Genomic DNA, 24,396 nt, shown 5'->3' on the forward strand with positions numbered 1-24,396 from the left:
AAACTGAAACATTACATGCTATCTAATCAGGACACTAAACACTGAAACAACATTTTAATCTCCTCCAGCCTCCCCCCCCCCCCCAACATTCAAAATGATAGTATTTTAACATTGCACATATTCTACTACAAATTGCAGCTAACTGCAGCCGCAAATTATTAAATTGTTAGTTTTCATATTGTTCAAAAAGTACAAAAGCAACTTCCCGTCTTTCAAGAAGTCTTCAATTGGCTTGTACATTAAAACCCATGTTAATTTGGCAAGTGGGTTAACTTGGCCAGTTAACAGTATATTGCTAATACATCAGTCTGCCTCCAAATCTGATCAAAGAATATTACTGCCACTCTTATTATGTCCAACAAAAATGTTTTCTGATGACACTGCATGATTTTCTTTTAGAGGTTTTGAATTAGCAGGTAGATCTTAGACCAGTCTTACGCTTTCTTATAAGTCCACTAAGGGCCCTTCCACACAGCCATATAACCAGTACATCAAGGTAGAAAATCCCACATTACCCACTTTGAACTGGGTTATCTGAGTCCACACTGCATATATTCCAATTCAAAGCAGAAAATGTGCAATTTTATTCAGCTGTATGGAAGGAGCCTCTGTGAGATTTAAACTTCCATCTCTTGATTTAAACTTCCATCTGTCTTGTTCCTGTACAAAAGATCATTGTAAAACAGTCATCTCTGTTTAACCCTTTCTTTCCTGAAAAAAGACTTTGTGCACTTACATAGCCTTCTGAAGTTGTTGAAAGTACATGGAAAAAATATATTTTCCATCAATTTAAGTATCCAATTGGAACCTGGCCAATGTAGCATCACTGTTCCAGTGTTTTCTTCTGAGTTTGTAAACTATCTTGAGTGGTCTGTTTTGTTTTGAATTCGAAATTCTGTTGTTTTTGTTTGTTTGTTTGTTTTGTTATTCCACCCATTTGCACCAATGGGAATAATTCTGGGGCTCATTTCTCCATCGTTTTGTGTTCCAGTAATCCCACAGAATATCATTTATTATATATAGGAAGTGATATATAATTGACTCATGGCACAGGAAATATTTGGAGTCAATGTTTACAGTTATCTCCTGGTGGGTTTGATTTATTTATTTATTATTTTTTATTATTTCCAACATTTCTACTCCGCCCTTCCCAACCCCCGAGGGGGACTCTACATTTTGTAGAGTTGAAATATAACATAGATATAAAACAAGGAGAAAAAGATTTATTTGGTGACATTTTCCTATAAAAACTCAGCAGGTAAACATATTTAAAGCAGATGTCAAACTTTAATCTTTTGATTAATTTTATTTTTGCTGGCTATTTGTGTCTCAAAAATGACTACAAATGTGGTTGAGGTTTCCTCTATAATTGCCTAGAGAAGTTTCTTATTTTTCCAAGCATAGTTTATCTTTCAGTGGGAAGGGACTATACTGACATTCCTTATTCCATAGTTTCTTGGATCCACTTGTAAAACAAGGAGAAAATGGTCCCATAATTACTTTTTGTATAACCTTTATTCTGAAACATTCATGTATCTCTTTAGTTCTGGTAAATGGCTGCTCAATACTCAAATATAGCTTCACATGTATAATAAAAGAGAAACTAATTGGGTAACTTTCTTTCTCTCCTTCTGTCTCTCTCTCAAAACCTCATCTTAAACATCATGATGACTCTCATTAAGCAACAAGAGGTTGAGGACTCCACCAAACTATTTCATAATGAATTTAGCAGCAAGCGATTTCCTGATGTCTGCAACTCAGGCTCCAATCTGTTTTCTCAACAGCATGCACAAGGAATGGGTACTTGGAGATATAGGTATTTTTCTGATACTCAGATTTCCCCAGGAATTTCCTGGTTGCATGAAATTTGTCCTAGACATGATATTATCAGTTTGTAGCATGACAAGAATGTTGGAAAATTGGCTGCTATGATCAACAAGCAGGTCATGTTTAACAGTTATCTAACACCTCTTCCCTTGTGTCAGTAACTTGGATTCTCCTTCTGCTTCTTTTCAATAAAAGGAATCCTTGTCCAGCTTTAAACAAATGTTATGCAGCACTCCCACAATTCCTAACAACTGGAGGAGCAGAATTTGAGAAACACTGAGTTAGGGAGACACTGTGTTCTAGTGCAGTGGTTCTCGCCCTGTGAGGCCCCAGGTGTTTTGACCTAAAACTCCCAGAAATCCCAGCCAGTTTACCAGCTGTTAGGATTTCTGGGAGTTGAAGGCCAAAACATCTAGGGACACACAAGCTGAGAACTACTGATCTAGTGATTTGAGTGTTGGACTAAGATCCTGGAGACTGGGGCTTGAATCCCCACTTAGCTATGGAAAGCTACTAGTTGATATTGGGCAATCACACTCTTTCAGAGTCAGAGGAAGGCAATGATAAAACCCTTCTGAAAAAAATCATTTCAAGAAAATCTCATGATCGATTTGCCTTAAGGCCATAAGTAAGAAATGGCTTGAAGACACACAATAGCAACAAAAACACAGGGAATTCTGCAAAACTAATTATCATGAGTGTTGATGGACACAGAGTTTCCTTTTTGCTAGGCTAACTACAGAATTATTTCTACCCTTTGATGTTTGACACCAGGGAGATGTGTTTCTTTTTTATTATTTTGATATTCCAAGGGAAACCCACAAATATCATAGAATCATAGAGTTGGAAAATACCTTGTGGGCCATCCCTGTGGGTCCCCAGGTGTTTTGGCCTAACATTCCCAGAAATCCCAGCCAGTTTACCAGGTGTTAGGATTTCTGGGAGTTGAAGGCCAAAACATCTGGGAACACACAAGCCGAGAGCCACTTAGCTGCCTTTGGTCAATGATCAGAAATTCAGTGACATGATCCAAAATACGCGGAAGACCAAAGTTTGGGAAACACTGTGTTAGATCATGCCCACCCAGACTGTCTATGCTGATTAGGAACGGTGGGAGTTGTTGCCCAATAGTTCTAGGCTGGGGGGAGTTTGTTTTAGAGCCAACTGATAACATTTCTAACTGCTTTTTTTACTTTCACTATATTTAAAATTGTGTAGGGGTTAAACATCAAACCTTAGGTTAAGATTATTTTTCCATTTTCAGAATGATAAATGCTTGCTTTAAAATGGTTATAGTCTCTATACTAGGCAACATTCCAGGGAAAATGTAACTTTAATTGTATTGAATTTTCTTTGCGGCATTTTTCCATAAACAAAGCATGCTCGCTCACAGTCTGTGGTAGGATATAGAACACTTTGATGTTTAAATATATGTTTAATCCTATATGTTGGCTGAAAGTAGGTTAATGGAAGCTCAGTCTGTGATTTGCAGTGTGTTCAGTTATTTAAGAAGAAAAACAGCAAACAGCAATAGCTGAATTAGACTACTGGAAACTCAGGTTTGAACAACAGTCTATTCATCTAAAAAGAACTGTGTGCTCAGTTCAGTAATTATTACTGCAGTCAAATTCCTGGACTCAAAATATGTTGGGAGACTTTTGCTTCTAAGTTCATCCCTTTAATTGTAAATGCATTTATTTCACAGCTGGAGCTTGAGTTGCGGGACAAAATATCAGTAGATCTAGCCAAATGTACCACTCTTGGTTTACATTAAATATGCACTGGGATATTACGGTTATCGGCTTCAGAACAAGCCATAACTTCAAACCATGGTTTATAATCTGACTTGTTCCCAGTCAAATTACTATTAGTTAGTACTTCCTAACTTATGCAGTGGTGCAGTGCACACTAAAAATACTCTATATATATTGGTTTAGTGTGATAGTACAAACATTACCACATTAATTAGAGTTGCAGTGGCACAATGGGTTAAATCAGTGTTTCTCAACCTGTGTCCCCCCAAATGTTTTGGGCTTCAACTCCCAGAAATACTAACAGCTGGTAAATTGGCTGGGATTTCTGGGAGTTGTAGGCCAAAACACTTGGGGACCCACAGGTTGAGAACTACTGGGTTAAAACCTTGTGCTCGCTCAGCTGCTTACCTGAAAGTCAGCGGTTCGAATCTGCAAGATGGGGTGAGCTCCCATCTGTCAGCTCCAGCCATGTGGGGACATGAGAAAAGCCTCCTACAGAATGGTAAACTATCCAAGAATCCTCTGGGCAAAGACCTTGCAGGTGGCCAATTCTCTCACACCAGTTGCAGTTTCTCAAGTTGCTGCTGACACAGAAAAAAAAATCCCACATTGATCAAAGAGTGTATCACGCGAGGCTAGCAAATTGCAATTACAGCAGTACAGTAATCAGCCAATCACAAAAGTTGTCCTCTTTTGTTGATTTCCAGGGGTCTCTGCAGTGTGTCTGTTTTACAAAAGGAGATCATTAATGTATTACTGTGTTTGTAAAAATAAATCCTTCTACACCTGCTGAGAGAGCAGCAAGAAGAGTGCAATTTCCCATCCAAAGACACTGCTGTCCTGCTGTAATTCCAATTTGCCTGGTTTGTACAATAAACTCCAAAGTCGTTTATATAGAAGGAATCCTATCATAAATTGAACAATAATATGTTTTTCACCGCTATAACTAAATAACCCCTTAATATGTTTGCAGCAGAAATACTGTATATTTATGATCTCTTCTCTTTCATTTCCTACCACCTAACTTGAAAACTAAAAAATCTTATGTTCTCCCTTATCTGCTTTAGGTTGTAACTTGTATGCTTTTTGTGGGGCACTCTTTGGAATAACCTCGATGATGACCTTGTTGGCTATTTCAGTTGATCGTTACTGTGTGATTACTAAGCCTCTGCAATCCATAAAAAGGACATCAAAAAAGCGCACCTGCATCATCATTTTCTTTGTCTGGCTCTACTCGCTTGGATGGAGTGTATGTCCGCTCTTTGGGTGGAGTATGTTATTTACTAAATACTGTGGAATTTTATTTCTAATTACACCTGCTTACTCATACATGGTTTATTCTATACTATTGTTATATCTGGTTTTAATATAATTTTATGGAGCCCCCAGAAGCACATTGGGTTAAACCATGTGCCAGTAAGACTGCTAACCAAAAGGTCGGCAGTTCAAATCCAGGGAGCGAGGTGAGCTCCCATCTGTCAGCTCCAGCTTCTCATGCAGGGACATGAGAGAAGCCTCCCATAGGTAAAACATCAGGGCACCCCCCTGGGCAACATCCTTGCAGACGGCCAATTCTCTCACACCAGAAGCAACTTGCAGTTTCTTAAGTGGCTCCTGACATGAAAAAATGCATAATTCTATTTGTTATTTTCAAGCCGCTTTATAATAGTTATACAGCATAAACATGATCTTTGTTTTAAATGTAGTTTTCTATTAGAATGCTACAGAACATTCTCTCTGTATAATGTAATAAGTATAACAGATAGCACACACCTGCTTTTTTAAATGTAGCAATAAAGTTTTATAATTTGTGATTATTTTTGTTGTTGTTTTGTTTAGTGTTATTTGGGGGTGGTTGTAAAGTATAAAATTGGATCACATAAATATGAAAAAGAGGTTTTGTTAAGATTTTACATCTGTTGTTAGCTTATCTCTTAAACTTTATCTATTGCGCTATATAGGCACATTAATTTAATTGCTAGTGGAGTCGCGGTGGCGCAATGGGTTAAACTCTTGTGCCAGCTGAACTGCTGACCTGAAGGTTGGTGGTTCGGATGTGCGAGATCGGGTGAGCTCCCATCTGTCAGCTCCAACTTTCCATGCGGGGACATGAGAGAAACCTCTCACCAGATGGTAACACATCTGGGCATTCCCTGGGCAATGCCCTTACAGATGGCCAATTCTGTCACATCAAAAGTGACTCCAATTCGATTCTGACATGATAAAAAAATTAATTGATCTAGCAAAGAGGAAATTGTAAGGCTGTGGCTACAATCTTTTATAGACTTATGTGGAAGCAAGTCTCTTTAAGTACAGTGAGTCTTATTTCATGATAAACTTGTATAGAATTGTACTCTAAACGTTTCAGCTACGTCCCTTTTTATTAGTGAAAATGATTATTTTAAGCAGAATGAGACATTTTGTCTTAGATTTATATCCTGGCTATCGATACCTTTTTTTTTTCTTACATAATACTAATTTTCATCCCATTCTTCCAATTCTTCTATCTATTTATAGATCTACTTATTTATCTACCTAATATGTTGCCTTTCTCCCAGAGCAGGACCTAAGTTGGCTTCCAAATAAAGTACATTAAAAATATTCGAAATAAAATGTGAGAACAATTTCAACTACTTTAAAAACCTTTTAAAATGAATTTTAAAAAATTAAAAGTTTAAAAGATAAATTAAACATCTCTTCATCACCACCAAAAATGCTGAAGACATTCACTGCAGCCTGGCTTCTGATTTATGTACTGACTAAGCATGGTATCCACTAATATTAGCAGAAATTGGCAAATCAAAAAAAATATATTTGGCTTTACCTCTTTTAGTGGCAAGGCCCAGTTCTGGATGCTTAATGCTAAAGGAGAATGCTGGGTTTACTAGAAGATTCATTAATTCTGTCCCTTTCAGTATGAAAGCATCTGGTCCCAGATTGAAAGAGGGGATTTTCTCCAGTGTTTTCTACTATTTTTTTTAAACAGCAGCTCAGGAGGATTCACTCTTCTCTTCCCTATAAATTCTGAGACGTTGGGAAAGCATGAAATGTGGTGTGGCAGTGTATGAGATCTGTGGCACTAGATCTGTCAATGAGCTCTTCAGCTCTATTTAAAGTCATCATTTAACCCCCTTAAGGAATAGAAGGAACATCTGCCATGTATCATTTTATCCATGGAGCTCATCTTACTATATTTTGATGACATTTAAGATATTATTTCCTTTCTCCCTCTAGAGCTCAAAAGAAACAATTTCATTTTACCCACAAGATTCTTTCACATGTCATAGAAATAACACTATAATTTCACATTAACAACAACAACAACAAAAACCACCAGGACAGCTGCAAAAGGCCACCCTACTTAGATCTGCATGCATTATTCGCCAATACATCACATAGTCCTATACATATGGGAAGTGTCCGATGTGTGATCAAATACAGCATAGTAATCTTGTTTGCTGAGTACTAATTTTGTTGTCTATCAAACAACAACAGCAGCTTTATTCTCGTATCCCGCCACCATCTCCCCAAAGGGAGGCTTACAAATGGCACAAAGTGCCTAAAAACAGAACATAAAATAAAACAACATATAAAATACAATTGAATAAACATATAGGCATATAAGACAACAACTTAAGACTCAATCAAAACAGCACTTATCAACCAATGGCAGTAAGCTACTGTAAAATGTCTGCACTCTGTGGAATTGAAATTTGGTGAACTGCTATAACTCTCTGTTTTAAAATTCTAAATATTCCTCCCTAAACTGCAATTCCCAGGATTTCTTCATGGCAGTTCAAGTCAAACCATACTTTCATATTAGTTCAAGATGAACCAACTGTATCATATTAATGTCTCAGGCATCAAGAATCACTATGCATAATACTGGGGTTTAGATGACAACTTGCCATCCTGTTTGTTACAGTACAGGAATGTAACATATTTATAGGTTGGTTTGGTGCTCCTGGAGGCTTCCAAAAATAAAAAAATATATATAGTTCATTCATTTCCCTTTTTCATATTAATATTTTAAGTTTTATTCTTTTCTCCATTAAAAAAAATTGTTGTAAGAGAAGTTGAGAGTTGCAAAAACAGCTTTGGCCCCATTTTCCCCAACCCTGATTTAAATAGTGAATTTCACTTCCAGGAGACACAAATAGAGGCAACCTATTCCATTTGAGGATACATTTTTGGAAGTGGTGGTGGTGGTCTGTGATGGACTCTTGAAGTCACACAAAAGTCCTTGGGGTCTACATGGTTGTCAGGCTAAGGGAGGAAGCCTGGCATAGATTTTTTGTAGAGGAATAATAGTAGCACTCAGGAGTACAGTTATGAGAAAGGGGAGAAATAAGGTCATTGTGTCCCAAATAAACAATTCTTCCCACCTGAATGATTTTTTTTCCTTTGGTGACATCATTTATATCATTGCAGTACTGTACCTTAAAACTTCCATTTTAGACATCCAGTTTACACAGAGCAGTGCCCTCATTCTGCTTTGTTCTAGGAATATGAAGGTTTATTTAATCTTAAGTATGTATATATTCTCTAGGAAAGCCTAGAGAAGACAATTATGCTGGGGAAAGTGGAAGGCAAAAGGAAGAGGGGCCGACCAAGGGCAAGATGGATGGATGGCATCCTTGAAGTGACTGGACTGACCTTGAGGGAGCTGGGGGTGGTAACGGCCGACAGGGAGCTCTGGCGTAGGCTGGTCCATGAGGTCACGAAGAGTCGGAGACGACTGAACGAATGAACAACAACAATGTATATATTCCTTAATCTTGTCTTGGAAGCTAAACAAAGTCAAGGGTGGTTAGAACCTAGAAGGGAGACGACCAAGGAGTACCTGGTGCTGTCATCTACATTTCGGAGAAGAGCAGTGCTGAACCTATTCCTTGCTTCAGAAAAGTCTGTGAAATTCATGAACTTGCTATAAGTCAGTGTGTGACTTGAAGGCACATGAGAAATTGCTTCTATTGTATCAGGAAGAACTACCACACAGTGCTTCTTAATGTTATTTGCAATCTCCATTTTATTTTTCCTCCTGCAATCTACATTTGTATACCCCAAAGCTGGGGAATTTGTGACTCTCCATAAATTGGTATATCATTTGCCATAGCCAGCCTGGCCATTGGTGAAGCATGATGGTAGTAGTTCACCGATAATTGTAGGTGAACCCTGTTATCAACATCCCTTGTACAGATCTAAAAAAAAGATTTGAAACAGACTCTCTTAGATTAATCTCCCCTGAACTAAATGTATGTAGACTTTTGAAATATATTAATAAGATTTATGTTTTGTTAAAAAATTAATTGGTTATTTAAAATTGCTTCACCAGAATAATTGCTTCAAAGTTCATTTCTGATAGAAACTTGAACCACTGATTTATAATTCCATTTAGAAGAGATTTCTTACTAGAAGAAGTGACTTACTGAAAATGTCATTACCTGTTGCAAAAAGTACTTATATTAATAAAGGTTAGCAAGTTTGTCTGTGTAGAGGAAGTTAACCATATATCTTCTCTTTGCCACCATCATTTCTAGAGTATGTCTTGCATCCCAGGAAGAATTCAGCATGAGTACTGAAGACTAAAAAGGTTACCTGAGGAAAACTGACAGTTACCTGATTGCTTATGCATAATACATTTATTCTTAATATGTTAGGACCACTTGCGTGACATTACATATACCAGGGGCCTTTCATATTACATAATTATAATACTAAGATTCCACTTAAACTGATGTGGGTGCATCCTATGGAAACCTAATCGTTTTGTCAGGCACTAGAATTCTCTGGTGCAGAATTATTAATACTCCTTCCTATACTTTAAATTCCAAAATTTCATAGGATGGGAACATTGAATTTAATTTACAGTGCTATATCGATATTGTGTGAAATGGTCCCAGCATTAAACAGTAGAATCAATAGTTTGTGTTTCTGGGACAGAACTTAATTGCACAACTATTGAAATTTCAAACACTATCCCCTACTTCTCCCTGTGGAGAGAGGGAAGAAACCTCCGTGTAGGAACTTCCAGACTAACAATAACCCTACAGTCAAGGAGTAAATGTTTTTGAACTCAATTGGATTGCTGCATCATTTATGTATAAGAACAGAAATCCTATGACAACTTGTGAGGAAGCATTTTAAGCAGAGATCTTACTCCAGACAAGACAAATTTTATTCTTTTTCATTTTCACAGGATAAGAGAAACTTGACTTTGCTTCAATTGCTTGTCCCAACTCAAGACACAGCCATAGAATCAGTGGGGTGTAACTTTATTGTGGTGGCCCACATTTTCATCGAGGGCTACATCAGCCTTATGGTTGTCTTCAAGGGGCCATTGATTCTATGAAGGAAGAATTAATGAATACAGAGGACTAACTCATATATATATATAACATAGTGTTTGTTGCTCTTTAGTTTTTATGCAGGTTGAGTCCACAGGTTTTATTGAACGACGCCTCCCATTACTTGTGATTGTCTGCCATGTAGGATGGGGATAATGGGAATTGCAACCCAACAGCACTTGTAGCTTTGAGATTGGGGACATTTTAGAGCTAGACATTATATCTATATGCCTTGCGTCTAAATTGAAACCCCACTGTCCTGACTGGACTGAACCAACTGCAGTCTTCCAGATGTTACTGTATCACAGCTCCCATCAGCCCTAGTCATGATGTTTAATGATGAGGAATACAGTCCTGCATCTGGAGGACCTCATAAAATGATATAATGGATTGCAGACTTACATATGTGATGTATAGTAACTCTATGAATAAGCGACCTCAAAGAGAGTTTGTTACTAATGTCCTGCACAGGTCTTGCAAATTCAGAGCTGTGACTTAATTGAGTCAATATACCTGTAATGTTTTATTCCTCTTTTTCCACTGCCTTCTACATTATCAAGCATTACTGTCTTATCCAGTAGACCATGTTTCTTTATCCATGGTATTTCACTTCTGTGAGTGTATGTGCCCTAAGACCAGCAAATGTGGAGAGTTAACTGTACTCGAGTTGGGACTAGTACTTGGATTTAAACAAACCATTATTGGTTTTTTTTTTTTAAAAAGTAGAGTAGGAATGTACCTAAGAATTTGACAGCTCCAATGGTAGAACTATTGTTCCAGTTCCAAGATCAGTTCGGAGTGCTATTGTGACCTATAAAACCTGAAGAACTATATTTCTCAATATGAACCTACTCTGGGTCTCTGTGATTCTAGCAAGGACTTTTTCTCAGTGGCTTACTAAATTGCTGCAAATTGTTTTCAATTTGTTTTTGTTTTATTATGTTAATTTATTTAATTGTATTCTCATTATAACATTGTTTTCAGTCACTTCTGCCTTTTAATCATGTTCTAAGCTGCATTGTGTCCCAGAATTGGGACAAAAGTAGGATATGAACAAATTAGATATGATAGATCGAAGGAAAGATCTCCAGGGAAGATCTTCCTCTTCACTTATATGGAGTATGGAATCCCAAGAGAGCCTCCAAGGATCCTAGATGGCACTCTTAGACTATTTATATCTTTCCTTTAAGAACATGGTATCTCAAGATGGCTCAGAAATGAAGATAACAAAACAACAGAAACTTAATGATAAAGCACATAACAATTAATAGCACCTCTATTGATTAAAAAATAAATTTAGAATCAGTCTCAGATATTTTCAAACTAAGTCTGATAACTATGAAATGGAGGCTTGGAAAAGGGAAATCACACTGAGAAGGGGAATGCATAATTATGAGACTCATGATCAAAAAGCTCTATGGATTCAGTTAGACACCCACCACTAAATAAACTAAATATCAGGGGAATATATTGCTTTAGCTGCTTTGAATCTTCTTGTTGAAGAGAAAAAGCAGGGTAATACTACTAATAATAATAATACCCTAGTCTTCCATGGCATGTAGTAGTCTAAGTGCAGGGGATTCAAGTGGGGGTTTTTTGTGTTTTCTTTTCTTTTCTTTTTTTGTTTTTTTGCAAAGGGCAACATGAAAATTGAGTTTTTGGCGCCCTATTTTTGGAGCAATTTCACTTTCCTTCTGAAGAGACAAGAATGAGGCCAAGTTACTGTATATGCACTTAACTGTATCTAACAAAGTGGTGTCTAGTTCACAAATGTTTGTTTCAGAAAAAGGTATCACAAGACTATTTGGAGTAGTAATGCTGTTTCCTTCTGTACTGTCAGATGTTAACATGCATCTCTATTTGTGTGCTCTATGATAAGAATGTTTATTGTTCTTAGGTTCGTATATACCAGAGGGTTTGATGATATCCTGTACATGGGACTATGTGACCTATTCTCCATCAAATCGAAGTTATACCATGATGTTGTGTTGCTGCGTGTTCTTCATCCCCCTCATCATCATCTTCCACTGCTATATATTCATGTTTCTGGCCATAAGAAGTACTGGAAGGTAAGCAGAGGTCTGAAAGACAGTATATTCTCCAGGGGCCCTTCCACACAGACATATAACCCAGAATATCAAGACAGAAAATCCCACAATATCTGCTTTGAACTGGATTATCTTAGTCCACACTGCCATATATTTCAGTTCGAAACAGATAATGTGGGATTTTTTTCAGCTGTGTGGAAGGGGCCCAAGACACTGATTCCATTTTGTTTGCTTTTACTTTCTATCATTTTATCTTAATGAGATGAGATTAAATCGAGAATGTCATATTAGTGGGAATTTTTTTGTTAAACATGTTTTGTTGTCATATTTTGTAATAAATAGTTGGATATTCATTATTGTATTGGTATAAAAGCATAAAGATGCAGGGTAAATCACTGGCCAACATACATTTTGGTGCCTCACCCTGTTTTCACCCTCTTTCCTATTCCATTTACACTAGTCACTCCACATTTGCTGGGGTTAAAGGTGGAGGGTCCCTAAGAAAGTCAAAAAAAGCACACATATAAATAAAAATCAGAAACACTTATCTATACATTCTGGTATATGCTCTCCTCCAAAGAGCCAACAAGAGCTTTAAGATCGGCTGGGGAGGCCCTGCGCTCAGTCCTACCTCCTTCACAACCGCGATTGGTGGGAACGAGAGACAGGGCCTTCTCAGTGGCGCCTCCCTGGCTGTGGAATTCCCTCCCCAGCAACATCAGGCAGGCCCCATCTCTTCTGGTTTTCAGGAAAAGCTTAGTGACATGGCTCTCTACTCAAGCGTTTAAAGAATAAGCTATTACAGTTTCTGTGCTGTCGCACGCTGGGCCTGTACATAAGACTGTAGACAGGACATACATTCTGTGTGCCCAACGGGATGCTGGGGCTGCCTCAGATTAAAGGCCTTTGGATTTCCTTAAACAGAGTCTTTAGATTGCTCAACGGTTTAACAAAGTTCTTTATTATTGAAAACAAACAGGTACTTTAAGGCTTTCTTAATAGTCTATTGGCTCTCTCAATCTTTTCCACTGGGAACAGGCACTATCTTCACAACTGAATTTCAACTAATGGGGAAATCCTTAACTTCTAATCTGGGCAGTCTGTCTTTGCCTCTGTTGGCGTGGAGCCCCTGTACCAACTGCTTCTGGATTCTGCGAGTGATCCTTACCAAGCAGAGCTTTGTAGACCTGCAAGGAAAAAAGAAGGAGTTCAGGTTTCAGTGATGGCTGGCTGAAGTGCTGTGACACCAGATTCCCTCAGCAGAGGAGCTGTAAGGCTGTATATCTCCCGGCCAAGCCATAGAAGACAAAGCTTTCTACAGGAGCTCTTGGTTTTATGTCCTGTATGAAAGGCTTCTCTGTGTGGACTGACCCAAAATGGCTCCTATTCCCTCCAAAACCCAAAAAGGGGGAGGGATCAGGAAACCTAACTATGATTGCAGCCAAAAGAAGCCACCTATCTGCAGAGTCCCTGAAACTTAGGACTATAAACAAACATTCAATGCAAAGCAAACAAAATTGGAGCTCCTGGTACAGCTGTACCTGCACAGTTTTGACACAGTCTGATTAAGGATTATGAGCAAGGATTATAGATGAATGGTACCATGTATTTGATACATTTTTAATCAGTTATTATTCTATGTGTTTATTTGCTTTAATTGTTTTAGTTGACGGGATATGTTTTATTATTGTGTTTTAAACGGCATTGAATCTTGCCGGAGTTGTAAGCCACCTTGAGTCCGCTACAGAGGTGAGGAAGGCGGGGTATAAATGAAGCAAATAAATACATACATAAATAAGTTGACCATGGAATCATTCCAGAGGACCAACAAATGTCTAGAGAGAGCATGCTTTTCTGTCATGTATAGGACAACAGCAAAGGTACGGGTAAATACAGTAATCTGTGAATAATTAAATCTGTGAATGTTTTAACCCAAAAATGTGTAGGGATGAATGTATTACTCATAATGATCATCCTATACCAAATTCAGGGCCATGGCCAGATTTGTTAGGATCTTTGTCCTATGGTCAGCCTCTCCTCCATGTGCAAGATAGTAGATAAGGATAAGCGAGTGACAGTAGATGCTGTTGGCTATGATAGCAGTGGAAAGCTAGCCAAGGTTCTGGATTTATTTACAGGGCAGTGTTCAATGCCTTGTGCAGCTTACCTAAAGTCAGGATGAAAACCTGAACCAAATCCAACACCTTACTAATATTTTAAGGAGCAGTTTCCACTGTGCTATAAGCAGCAGAAGGAATGGGTAGCAATGTTGAAAATAGGACGCCTATTATTCCTCTAGCCCAGTGTTGTAGAAAGAAGCTGCTTGCCCTCAATTATCTTACCTCATTGCAGAGAATAGAGGAATTGGGGCAAATGATGTTAACTGTGACTATAGCCACCTGATGTTAATCCAATTTTTGAATACTGGACCATAAAAAATTGAAAGGAGGCTGGCATTGGTCCCAGTAAGTATTGCACAGCTCATTGGCTTTGATACTAGTCCCACCAAGCTAGATGCCAAAATTCTTACTAAAATACAATATTTACTTTTGTGTGTTTTCCTTTCCTATTTGATCTGTCTGCCTGTCTCTTATTTTATTTCTCTCTCTTTGCATCTCACAGGAATGTTCAAAAATTAGGTTCAACCTATAACCGGAAATCCTCTGTTTCACACTCTATAAAAAGTGAATGGAAGCTTGCAAAAATTGCCTTTGTGGCCATTGTGGTGTATGTCTTGTCCTGGTCTCCATATGCTTGTGTTACTCTGATTTCATGGGCAGGGTAAGTATTCAGCCACAAATGAAATAATCCTAATCAAAAGCAGATAAAATCAATCCAATGGAACTTTGGTTCTCTTGAGAAATGTAGAAAAAAATCCTTGCTGCCTTAACTTGTGTTCTAAATTAGACTTAGCTATAATACAGACACAAGATTGTTGTTTTTCCAACTTGATGGAAAAGATGGATTTCATAAACGTAATTAAAAATTCACAAAATACACAAGTTCAAAAAGTGATTGTGCAATTAAAAAACGGAAGTTAAAAACATATACCATTAAAATACAAAATAATAACAGATAGAAAATTCAGTAAATCATTCAAGGCCTATCTAAATAATAACTGCATCGGCATATCAAAACAGAAAAGCATTCATCTGGTAATAGAAAGAGAGTAGCTGCCAGTGTAATGTCTCGCATGTTCCTACCAGATGTATCTCCAGGAGGCCCCAGTTGTGCAGTGGGTTAAACCCTTGTGCTGGCAGGATTGAAGACCAATAGGTTGAAGGTTCGAATCTGGGGAGAGCTGACAGATGAGCTCCCTTTGTCAGCTCCAGCACCCCATGCAGGGACATGAGAGAAGCCTCCCACAAGGATGGTAAAATATCAAAACATCCTGGCATCCCCTGGGCAATGTCCTTGCAGACAGCCAATTCTCTCAAACCAGAAGAGACTTGCAGTTTCTCGTCGCTCCTGACACACACACACACAACAGATGTACCTATGAAACTTCACATCCAAAGAATTCCATGGCTAGCTAATCAAAGTTTCATGAACATAATTTTCTTGTTCTTATTTCCAGTTATGCCAGGACCTTAACTCCGTATTCTAAATCTGTGCCTGCTGTTATTGCCAAAGCTTCTGCAATCTACAATCCCATTATCTATGCAATCATTCACCCAAGATACAGGTACAGTGAATGCAACCTTATGGCAGTGACTTTAAAGAAATGTATGTTTCCTTTACCATAGAAAATACCTTCACAGCTAACAAGAGAACAGACTTCTGTCATCTCAATGACTGTTGCTTAATAAATGAGGATTGGGAGGAATGGGCTGGGAGACACTACTTTGCTATGCAATTAGCGTAGTTAAGTATCTAAGTTGGTGATGTAGAATCTTGGCAAATGTCTACATGTGATTTTGATTTTTCTTAATCTGTGCAATAGTCCGCAAGCAAGCTTTGATCTTGCTTCAGTTCAAAAAGTTCGTAGACTTCTCAGCCTTCTCCTGCCTTGTGTCAGTACTCTGCATTTGGCTTTCATAGCTTTTTGGCTGGACATATTCACTCAGGTGTCCTTGAAACTGTGAACATCTGAACATACATTATCAAATCATATTGACACTGAAAAGAGAGATCCACTAATAATGACTGACAGGTTTGAGTCCCAGAATCGTTGCTGTGTGCCAATTATGTCTGAACATCATAAAAGCACTGCAGCACATTATCGTTGAAAGGGAGAAATGATGTTTATGTGCATGTTCATACATAAATCCTATCTCTAACAATTCCCTATCTCTTTGACAAAGGCCTTGCTGAGCTAGGTAATGCCAGCTTTTGTTTTATGTATGCCATCATTGATTCTGTTTAGTCTCAGATCTATTAATCTCAAAGAAGTGTTGAGCACATTCACTTCCTATTTACATCATGGTTTATCTCCAAGGCTAAGATGAAAACAAGCAAGAAAGCTTAACAAAATATAAAAGAGAACATGTTTCCCATCAGGACAGAATGCCGTGACAAATAGCAGATTGTTCAGTTCACTGTCCTTTGACTCCTTCTTTTTTATTTTATTATGATCATGATCATTATTATGGCAATAAAAATTGGGAATGGCTTTTCAGCCATTTTCAGTGAGTGAGATATTTATATTTATTTATTTATTTGTTTGTTTGTTTACAGTTTTTATATTCCGCCCTTCTCACCCCGCAGGAGACTCAGGGCGGATTACAGTGTACACATATATGGCAAACATTCAATGCCAATTTTGACGTACAAACATATACAGACATACACAGAGGCCATTTAACTTTTTTCTGGCCGCCAGGGGAGCTGTTGCTTTCATCGTCCATCTGCGATGCTGATGAAGCACTTCCGCATTCCCCGCATGCTTCCCTGCTGGAATGCTTTGCTGGAGTCTTCTTTATGGCCTCATAAATCAGTTAATTTAGCCTCCCCACACTTTAAGGTGGCACCTAATTTTCCTACTAGACAGATGCAACTGTCTTTCTGGTTGCAAAGGTCGACAACAGGCTACACAATTGGTTGGAAACCCACTCCAACCCGGGCTAGCTTCGAACTCATGACCTTTTGGTCAGAGTGATCTTAATGCAGCTGACACTCAGCCAGCTGCGTCACAATATAATTTATTTGATTAGTCATATGACCATTTCAAAATACAACACGAATACAGGACAAGGCAAGAAGGAGAGGGCATCAGCTGACCTTCTATCTGCAGTCATTATTTTCAATGAGTGGTCATTTAGGATATTACAAAATTCAGATTGCTTTTATCATCTAATGTTTTTATAATTTAGTTTCTGTATGTAATCAAAACAAAAGTTAAATAATACTTTTTGGAGTCTGGAATTTTAAAAAAATGACTTTGTACTTCTTGCCATTTATTTTTAGTAGGATTGGTTTTGTGTTTGACAGAATTTGTATAAGAAAGAAAAAATACGAAATTTTCACAATTTTTCAGAAACTATCATTTATAAATAGCAATGTTGTCTATTATGTCTACAATAGCTAGACTAAAGCACACATAATTACATTGTGGATCCTAATTGGTGCATAAATTACTGATTTTAGTAAATGGAAATGCTGTACATTTTTAAAAGATTGATATGTGACTTTACCACAAGGTGGCAGCATAAACTATCAACATATAGATAATTAGACATTTGTGGCTTATTAGAAAGACAATCTTAGAAAGCAGTATAAAGCTTGTAGCATTGCCTTATAGATACAGATACAGCAGACAGGTTTTTTCATTTGCTTGGAATTTTTTTCACTTATCCTCCTTTTCCCCTCTTGGTTCTTCAACACTGCAGACTAAGGAAAAACATGACGAATTTGAGGCATTTGCCTCCTCCTTGGGTCTCTGTTGCTCCAATATATTAAACCTTCCACTCACTTCATTCATAAAAAGACAAATATCTACATAACAAGCAAGATGGACTCCAGTAATAAATCTGGAAAGCTAGGCCCACATCATGATTGTGTCCAAGAATGATCACAAGGAGAATCCAAAAGTGCAGGAAGCTGTGTTTGATCTGCATTTTTAAAATATCCAGTTTCTAGCAGTTCTCATCCATCACAAGTAGGCACTTTCTAGATCTAATTGGCTTTTCTAATTCATAGCCATTTTTCTTTAACACCCTACTAACGTTCTAGACACCAGCCCTAGTTCATATGCATCAGGCATGAGCAACCTAAGGCTGAGGGGCAGATGCAGCCCCCTGGGTGCTTACCTCAGGCTCTCCTCATTTTCCCTGTCCATTTGGCAGAAGGAAACAGCAACCCACCACATTCTTATGCCAAAAAGAAGGCACATAGCAGCTGAAAGACCACTGAAGCACTCTCAGCCACTCAACCTCCTCCCAGCATAAGGATGGCATGAGCAGCCCCATCTTTATGACAGGAGGTCAGCTCAAAGAAGGCACACAATGACTGAGAGCCCTCCGGAGCACTCTCAACCACTGCCCATCTTGCTCTCCTCCAGCATAATGCCAAGAGGACAACTCGAGGATTAGGGAACGAGGATGGGGAGGGGGATTTGAGGGAGATCAGTGCAGTCGCCATGTGTCCCACCTTCCTCCCAGCATTAAGGATAGGGTGAACAGCCCCATCCTTATGTTGGGAGGACAACCTGGGGATAACCCAGGCCCTGCATTGCCCCCTCCTGGGCCCACCCCACCCAGCATGTGCCCAGCCCTCCCCCTTCCTGCCCCAGCCCTCCTGGCCAGGCCTGATATACATTGTATGGGAAAATTCATTTTCCTCCAGCAACTGTTGGGTATGTGGGATTCACCAAAGCATTACAACCAAACAAGTATTTGTCATGGCAGGTACATCACTGCTGCAATTTTTGAATTAGAATCGCTCAGCAAACATGACCAGTGGAAGGTTCAAGGAGTCATAGTCCAAACCATACTTTTCCCAACTTTGGCTAGTTCTTATGGGATATGAGTCCCTACTCTTATCCCATATTAAAATATTAAAATATATATCTTACAATAGATTCTCTAATCTCTCCGGCAACTGCATTGTCTTATGTATATTTTTGAGTTACTCTTTGTTATTTCTTATGCTTTACAGAAGAACCATTCGAAGTGCTGTTCCTTGCTTGAGGTTTCTTATACCGATATCTAAAAGTGATCTTTCAACAAGTTCTATAAGTGATTCATCATTCCGGGCTTCTGTATCTAGCCGTCACTCTTTCAGCTCCAGGAACAAAAGCAGTTATATTTCCTCCATTTCTGCTAAAGAAGCAGTAAGTTTGGTTTCCATAAAGGTGGAGTGCCAAAATCATGTGCAGAATAAATGTTACTGAAAGTCAATTCCCATAAGCTCTATCTAGCCTAGCCAAACCAGTGCCAATGAAGGCTGGAAGCTACAGTCCAACAAAAGATGGAAAGTTAAACAAGTTAAAATTATACAATCCTCAAGGCCTCAACTCCCAGTAGTGCTGAGCATTGGACTTAGGAGACCAAGGTTTGATACTCCATTCAGCCATGGACTTTGGCAAGACATATTTTCTCAGCCTCAGAGGAAGGCAGTAAGTCTTGTCAAGATAACTTTATAATAGAATCACCATAAGTCAGAGACACACAAAACCAACAAAAAAGAAAATGCCATATAAAAACTGGTGCTGGTATATTTCTCTAATGTGGGCAAGTTTGTTCTTCAATTGCCTATGACTCTTCCAGAAACAAAAATACATGCAACTTGTCTAGAACATAATTGTGGTTACTGTGTACCTTCAAGTCATTTCCAACTTATGGCAACCTTAAGGTGGCTCTATTAATGTGTTTTCTTGGCAATATTTGTTCAGAGTGGGTTTGGTTTTGCCTTTTTCTGAGGTTGATTGAATTGTGTGTGAATTGTCCAGTACCACCTATTCAGGGTTTTCATGGACAAGTGAGGATTTCAACCCAAGTTTTTAGAGTCATAATCCAATGCTCAAACCACTGAACTACTCTGGGACAAATTAGAAATGTATAAAGTTATTTTGCACAATATGAAGAAAGTGGGAAGATAGCATCCCAAAAACATTTTGTCCATCTTCATAATATTTGAATCTTGAACTTAATTGAAACCGAGTACAGGATGATTCAGAAGGGAGGAATTTCACATATTGCATAGTTTAATATGACATTTACAACTAACTAGAAGGAATGGATGCCAACCTAAATGGCTTTTAAGAGGAGATTTAACAAATTCATGGAGTATAAGTGTTATGTCTTATGATGCTAGAGAACAGTAGATGAATGCTGTCCAGCTTGTGCCCTGTTCATGGGATTTCAAGAACTATCTTGTTGGCCACTGTTGGAATTGGATTGCGGGCTTGCTAAAACGTATCTCACCTCAGTTGATCTAATCCTGATTAAATACAAATAGACATTTCTACCATAATATTTTGCATTGGCTTAACCTTCTTTCCCTTTAGCATTCAATCATCTGGCATGTATTTTTAAAAGCTAATATTTTGCTTCATTTTGGGAGGAAACTGGTTAAATGTTTGTCAGAACAACCATTCATTCAACCCCTCCAACCAGCTTGATTCTGCTGGAAGCTGTGCCTGGCCTTTACTGAATTACCAGTAAAATACCACAGTGGAAGTTCATCAAGGAAGGAGAAAAGACTATTGTATAAATACAGCTGACACTTTATAAAGAGGAAAACTGAGTACATGAAAGAAAATGCACAAGCAGAACGAAGCAAAAAAAAATCTTTGAAAAAATGTTAAACATATGGCTAGTTCATGTATAATGAATAGATTTTTAAATTATTCTGCACTGTGAGTAAAGACAGATTAGGGTGCTTCAGTTGCAGTGTGTGTAGTTGAGTGGAGGATTATAATGTAGATCAGTATTTCTTCAACACTGGTCTTCCAGGTGTTTTGTACTTTAGCTCCCAGAATCTCTGATCATTGCCAAAGAAACTGATGATTCTGGGAGCTGAAGTGGAAAGTACCTGGAGGACTAGAGCTTGGGAATTGCTGAGGTAGATAGTAACAATCAAAGCTTCTCAATCCTAGACTCTAAAGCAGTGTTTCTCAAACTGTACTCCTCCAGACGTTTTGGACTTCAACTCCCACAATTCCTAAAAATTGTAAACTGGATGGGATTTCTGGGAACTGAAGTCCAAAACACCTGGAGAAGCAGAGTTTTGAGAAACACTGTTTAAATATACCAATTGAAGCAAAAAATCTCTTCAGCATTTACTGATACAATAGAAATATAAAATATTGTCTTTCAAAAAGACTAATATAGTGAGGATTTATCACAGCTGCAGGAGCCCTTATTAATACAGCTAGGTTTTTTAATATTATCACAGCTGTGTCTGCCTAAAAGAGGTTGGTCACATGGAAAAATATTTGAATTTTCTTGCCAAAAATACAATAATTTTCCCCATAATTGTAAATGGGATACCACTTTGTCATAAAAACTGGGTTCTAAACTGCTTCCTGCATAGAGTTGCTGATTAAATTTTTCCTTAACACAGCATTTGTTTCAGATGTTTCTCCAACATACAAAGCAATCTCCCTCTAGGAAAATGTTCCTTGCTTTTTTTTATGGAGTGGGGAACACTTGGCATTTTATTCCTTTGTATGCAAAACTTCAAGTGCTTCTGATTAAACTAAATGGGCAGGTTGGGAACACATGTGTGCATATAGGTCACGGTGGATGCCATGTAGATGTCCAGCTGCTTTTGGACTAAAACTCACCATTGGCTATGCTAACTAAGGTTTGCAGTCCAACAATCTCTGTCCCCAGTTACATGAAGAAGGTATAATGCATAGCCCTTGACTGATTTAGTCATCTGTTGATGTTGCTGCATTTCAGGGTTTGCTTTTGTTTTGTTTTTTAGCAAGCGGAAACCAAAAACCAGGTGAGTAATGGATAGGAGCTGTAGGACAGGACCACATGGCCTGCTCTTTACAGTCTAAACTAGCCTGCTGCCTTCATATGTTTTCCATTGCCAACCTGGTTAGATTCTCTAAATATAATGAATGGGAGATCCTATGTAGTGGTACTCAGGCAGCAAAAACCAGTCAGTTATCTACAGTGATTAATCTCACCTTAGGAACTGGTGAGAGAAGTGTGGCTAAGTACAGGTTGAGTATCTCTTATCTGAAATGATTGGTGAGAGAAGCATGGCTAAGTACAGGTTGAGTATCTCTTATTGGGCCTGGAAGTGTTTGTATATAGACCTCTCCCTCCACATATGTGGATTTGATTTTTGTGGATTTGATTACTCATAAATTTGATTAAAATGTTCTCTCTGGGAATCTCTAGGACCACCATAGTGATCCTATGATCAGCTTTCCGCAATTATGCTGAAGGACCCAGAGATTTCTAGACAGGACACTTCTTGTAAGCATCTTTATTTTTTCCAGTGTTATTCTTCCAACAGAGGTTGACCTTAGAGACATGCTAGAAGGTCTCGAAATTCTTAGAGAGTTGTTCCCTCATGTAAAAGAAAATAGCAATTTCTTTATTTGCAGTTTTTCTCTTTTATGGGTATCTTTGCCTCTAACCACAGCAAAGAGAGGGCCAACTATATCTTGGATATCTCATTATGCCTTAATGTGAAATTCATTTGTGTTTCACATACATCTCGTATACTTTTCAGGAAAACAATTTTATGTATAATATTTTAATACTTTTGTGCAGGAAACAGAATTTGCATACATTCCATAGATCAGAACACAAAAGGCTCACCCACGTGGACAATTTCTGAATATTTTAAATATTGGAGTTCAAGATAAGGGATGTTCAACCTTTAGTTTCCACTCTGAAACCAATTTCCAGTAATAAATATGGGATGTTTGAACAATAACCAGAAAGGAAACAGGCATTTACCTTTTTTTGTCTGTCTTTCTAAAATCTCACTCAGAAGTCTTTTCTAAATTAAAAAGAAAACACCAGATTTTCAGGTGTGTTAAAGTACACTTAATGGCATTTAATGAATCCGTTTAAAACATACTTTCTTTCAGTCCAATTGATGTTTAATAGCTTTAGCCTTTTCTTATCCTTGCTTCTGAAATGGCAGAAAACAGATTGAGTCTAACATCTTATTTCCATGTATTTGGAAGTAAGCCTCTTTGAACCACATGACTGTGATTTTGAGTGTTTGTATCTGATCGTGCTGTTTTGTTTTTATTGGTGTTCTTCCCAATCCCAACTAGAGTAGATGCATTGAACCAATGATTCATTAAATCAGTCTTTATGTACATCCAATTAAATCAGTGTAGTTTACATGGGAGTTGGTTTGACAGACTCTAATTGATTCCATGGTTTTGTGTTAGATGGAACCAGCATTTGGAAGTAGACCACTGCTTTCTAAGTCAAGCATTCCATGTTCTTCCTATTGGAAGAAAGATCATGGCTCAGTTTAGACATTTATGATCTTTATACATCTGGTGCCAGTATCCAAAAGTGAGCTAAATAGCCCAAATGCTCTAATTCAGCACAAGGCAGCTTCCTCTGTTTCTAACAATTAGCGCTTATTATATAAGCCAATGTTCCCAGTGGTTGCTAATGTGTTAAGAAGTATGCAGAGATGTTATTATGTTAATGTGCCTCAATATGCAAATAGATTTAATATTTTAGATCCATCGTGAGAAATAAGTTTGTAGTGCAGTTTTCATAGACTGGGTTTACTTGCACCTGATGAAATAAATCTAGTCTATGAAAGCTTGTGCTACAAACTTCTTTTTCTCAGCCTCAAAGGTGCTACAAGATCTCTTCAGGAAGTATGCAAAAAAAAAAGTCTAAATGGGCATTTGTTGTGTTGGTTGTACTTTTGAATTTCCTGCATCCAGCAACAGACACACTTTCTTACTCGTACAATTATTTTTAAGAAAAATTAATATAGTGACATGCTGAAGCCATTCAAAACTGCAATGGAAGAATGCTTCTCTGATGTATGAATTCTATTCTACTCTTATCTAGTTATAGTTGACTTTAGTGTGCTGTTATATTCCTTCCTTTTAAAGATAACTCTATAGGCTCTTGGCATGATGTTAAAATCTCCAAATTGCTGGTTCTGTGTTTCCTTAGTTACTAGTTCATGATCGGTAGTTCAGTCACAGTACAAAAAATAGTGCAACCTTATTGCATCTTAATTGTTTACTTTAATAATCATTTCATTTTTTTTTAGACTTGGTGTGATGTAGAGCTTGACCCTGTTGAGTCAGGCCACAAGATGTTGCAAGCCTACCGAAGTAATTCTTTTTCAGCCAAAGGAGTAGCAGAAGAAGAGAGTGGGTTGCTTCTCAAGACAAATTACTGCAATGTACCAGCAAGAAAAAAGGTTAAAAACAGCATCAGTTTCTAATACTCCTTATAATAAAGGGACAAATCTTCCTTGATTTATGCCTGTATGATCACAATTGTCTTCACCATTATAGATTTG

The 24,396-nt window shown here is 38.0% G+C and overlaps 1 protein-coding gene across 2 annotated transcripts in view; it reads left to right on the forward strand.

Moving 5' to 3' along the window:
- Positions 1 to 24,396, forward strand: part of LOC132776998 (melanopsin-like) — a 59,559-nt gene that overhangs the window by 33,133 nt on the left and 2,030 nt on the right. Inside the window, exons 3-10 of one of the 2 annotated variants that reach the window (XM_060779222.2) lie at positions 1,683 to 1,816; positions 4,649 to 4,852; positions 11,826 to 11,997; positions 14,599 to 14,757; positions 15,554 to 15,661; positions 19,072 to 19,246; positions 21,847 to 21,867; positions 24,142 to 24,294. In XM_060779222.2, the coding sequence (XP_060635205.2) occupies positions 1,683 to 1,816; positions 4,649 to 4,852; positions 11,826 to 11,997; positions 14,599 to 14,757; positions 15,554 to 15,661; positions 19,072 to 19,246; positions 21,847 to 21,867; positions 24,142 to 24,294 (1,126 nt within the window). The remainder of the gene's footprint in view (positions 1 to 1,682; positions 1,817 to 4,648; positions 4,853 to 11,825; positions 11,998 to 14,598; positions 14,758 to 15,553; positions 15,662 to 19,071; positions 19,247 to 21,846; positions 21,868 to 24,141; positions 24,295 to 24,396) is intronic. The other variant, XM_060779223.2, reaches the window with a different exon arrangement.

Source organism: Anolis sagrei, chromosome 5 (genome assembly GCF_037176765.1).
Source record: "Anolis sagrei isolate rAnoSag1 chromosome 5, rAnoSag1.mat, whole genome shotgun sequence".
Lineage (NCBI taxonomy): Eukaryota > Metazoa > Chordata > Lepidosauria > Squamata > Dactyloidae > Anolis > Anolis sagrei.